The sequence below is a fragment of the Ammodytes marinus genome (assembly GCF_949987685.1).
Source record: "Ammodytes marinus genome assembly, chromosome: 14".
Lineage (NCBI taxonomy): Eukaryota > Metazoa > Chordata > Actinopteri > Uranoscopiformes > Ammodytidae > Ammodytes > Ammodytes marinus.
Window position 1 is genome coordinate 11,546,122 of NC_137218.1, and position 1,101 is coordinate 11,547,222.

Sequence of the window (1,101 nt, forward strand, 5' to 3'; positions counted from 1 at the left end):
AGAGGACCACAGATGCAAAATAATGTGACAACAAAAAAGTGATTATGTGTTTGTGTTATCTCAAGCCATGTTCACTGCACACAGTAATTGTATTTTAGAATTGTGGGCCTGCAACTGTGTCACCATTCCCCTGTTCCAGGGATGGCTTATGTTAGTGACCCGAAACATGCTACAAAGAAATGTTTTGGATTAGAGCAAGTGTTGCTGCTGAGACAATTCTGACAAACCGATAGCACCTCGGAACATACACTCACTCACAGCTATCAATTCTCTCTCTCTCTCTCTCTCTCTCTCTCTCTCTCTCTCTCTCTCTCTCTCTCTCTCTCTCTCTCTCTGCCAGACAGGGGCGCCAGCCAAACATCGCTATTCACCGGAGCAGGACTGGCACTTCTCCACACCATGTGGGTAGCAGGCTTGGCAACGCAGCTCGCTGATGGACTCATTGAAGCGGTTGGCCAGCATGGACAGCTTGCTGCCGTGACACAGAGAGCAGGGTGCGCTGCCCGAGCCGCCACAGTGCTGGCAGCTGTCGGCCTCCTGGAGACACAAGAAACACATCAGAGGAGGAGAAAATGGAGGTGAAAGAGAGGAGCTGTGACATTATGCATATTATGTATACCAAATGGTAAAATGGTTGGATTGGCTGAAAAATACAAGAAAATGTAGGGAAGATTAAACAGGAAAATACATTTGGACAGCAATTTAGTATTCTTTAACAGTGACCATTAACAAAGTTATCTAGTTTCACTGCCTAGGCCTTCCTGCTGCTGGCACACACTAAACCTCCTTAACGACACAGAGCATTATCCCAATATTATTTATAATTAAATGCCTCTGGTAAATGGCCGTGTTGCAGGAACATGCACAGCCAGCCGCTCATTTAACAGCCAGCTGCCCATTACTGCACATTTCACAATAAGGAGCAGCTGCCTGTAGATTATGGACATGGTGAGGGGTTGATGGTGTAAGACCCTAGGATGGGCAGTGAGGTTACGTTTAAATCTTTAGAAACTACTGGATGTCCGTAAATTAGCAAGGAATTAGCTCTTGTGAAAACTGCACAGAGAGATTTCTGTGGATTATTCTCAGTATCTGCCACCT

The 1,101-nt window shown here is 45.8% G+C and overlaps 1 protein-coding gene across 1 annotated transcript in view; it reads right to left on the minus strand.

The window, feature by feature from the left end:
* Positions 1-363: 363 nt before the first annotated feature.
* Positions 364-1,101, minus strand: part of grxcr2 (glutaredoxin and cysteine rich domain containing 2) — a gene marked incomplete at both ends in the record, with an annotated part of 3,501 nt that continues 2,763 nt past the window's right edge. Inside the window, one exon of the mRNA XM_080040903.1 lies at positions 364-537. Coding sequence (XP_079897029.1) covers positions 364-537 — 174 coding nt within the window. The remainder of the gene's footprint in view (positions 538-1,101) is intronic.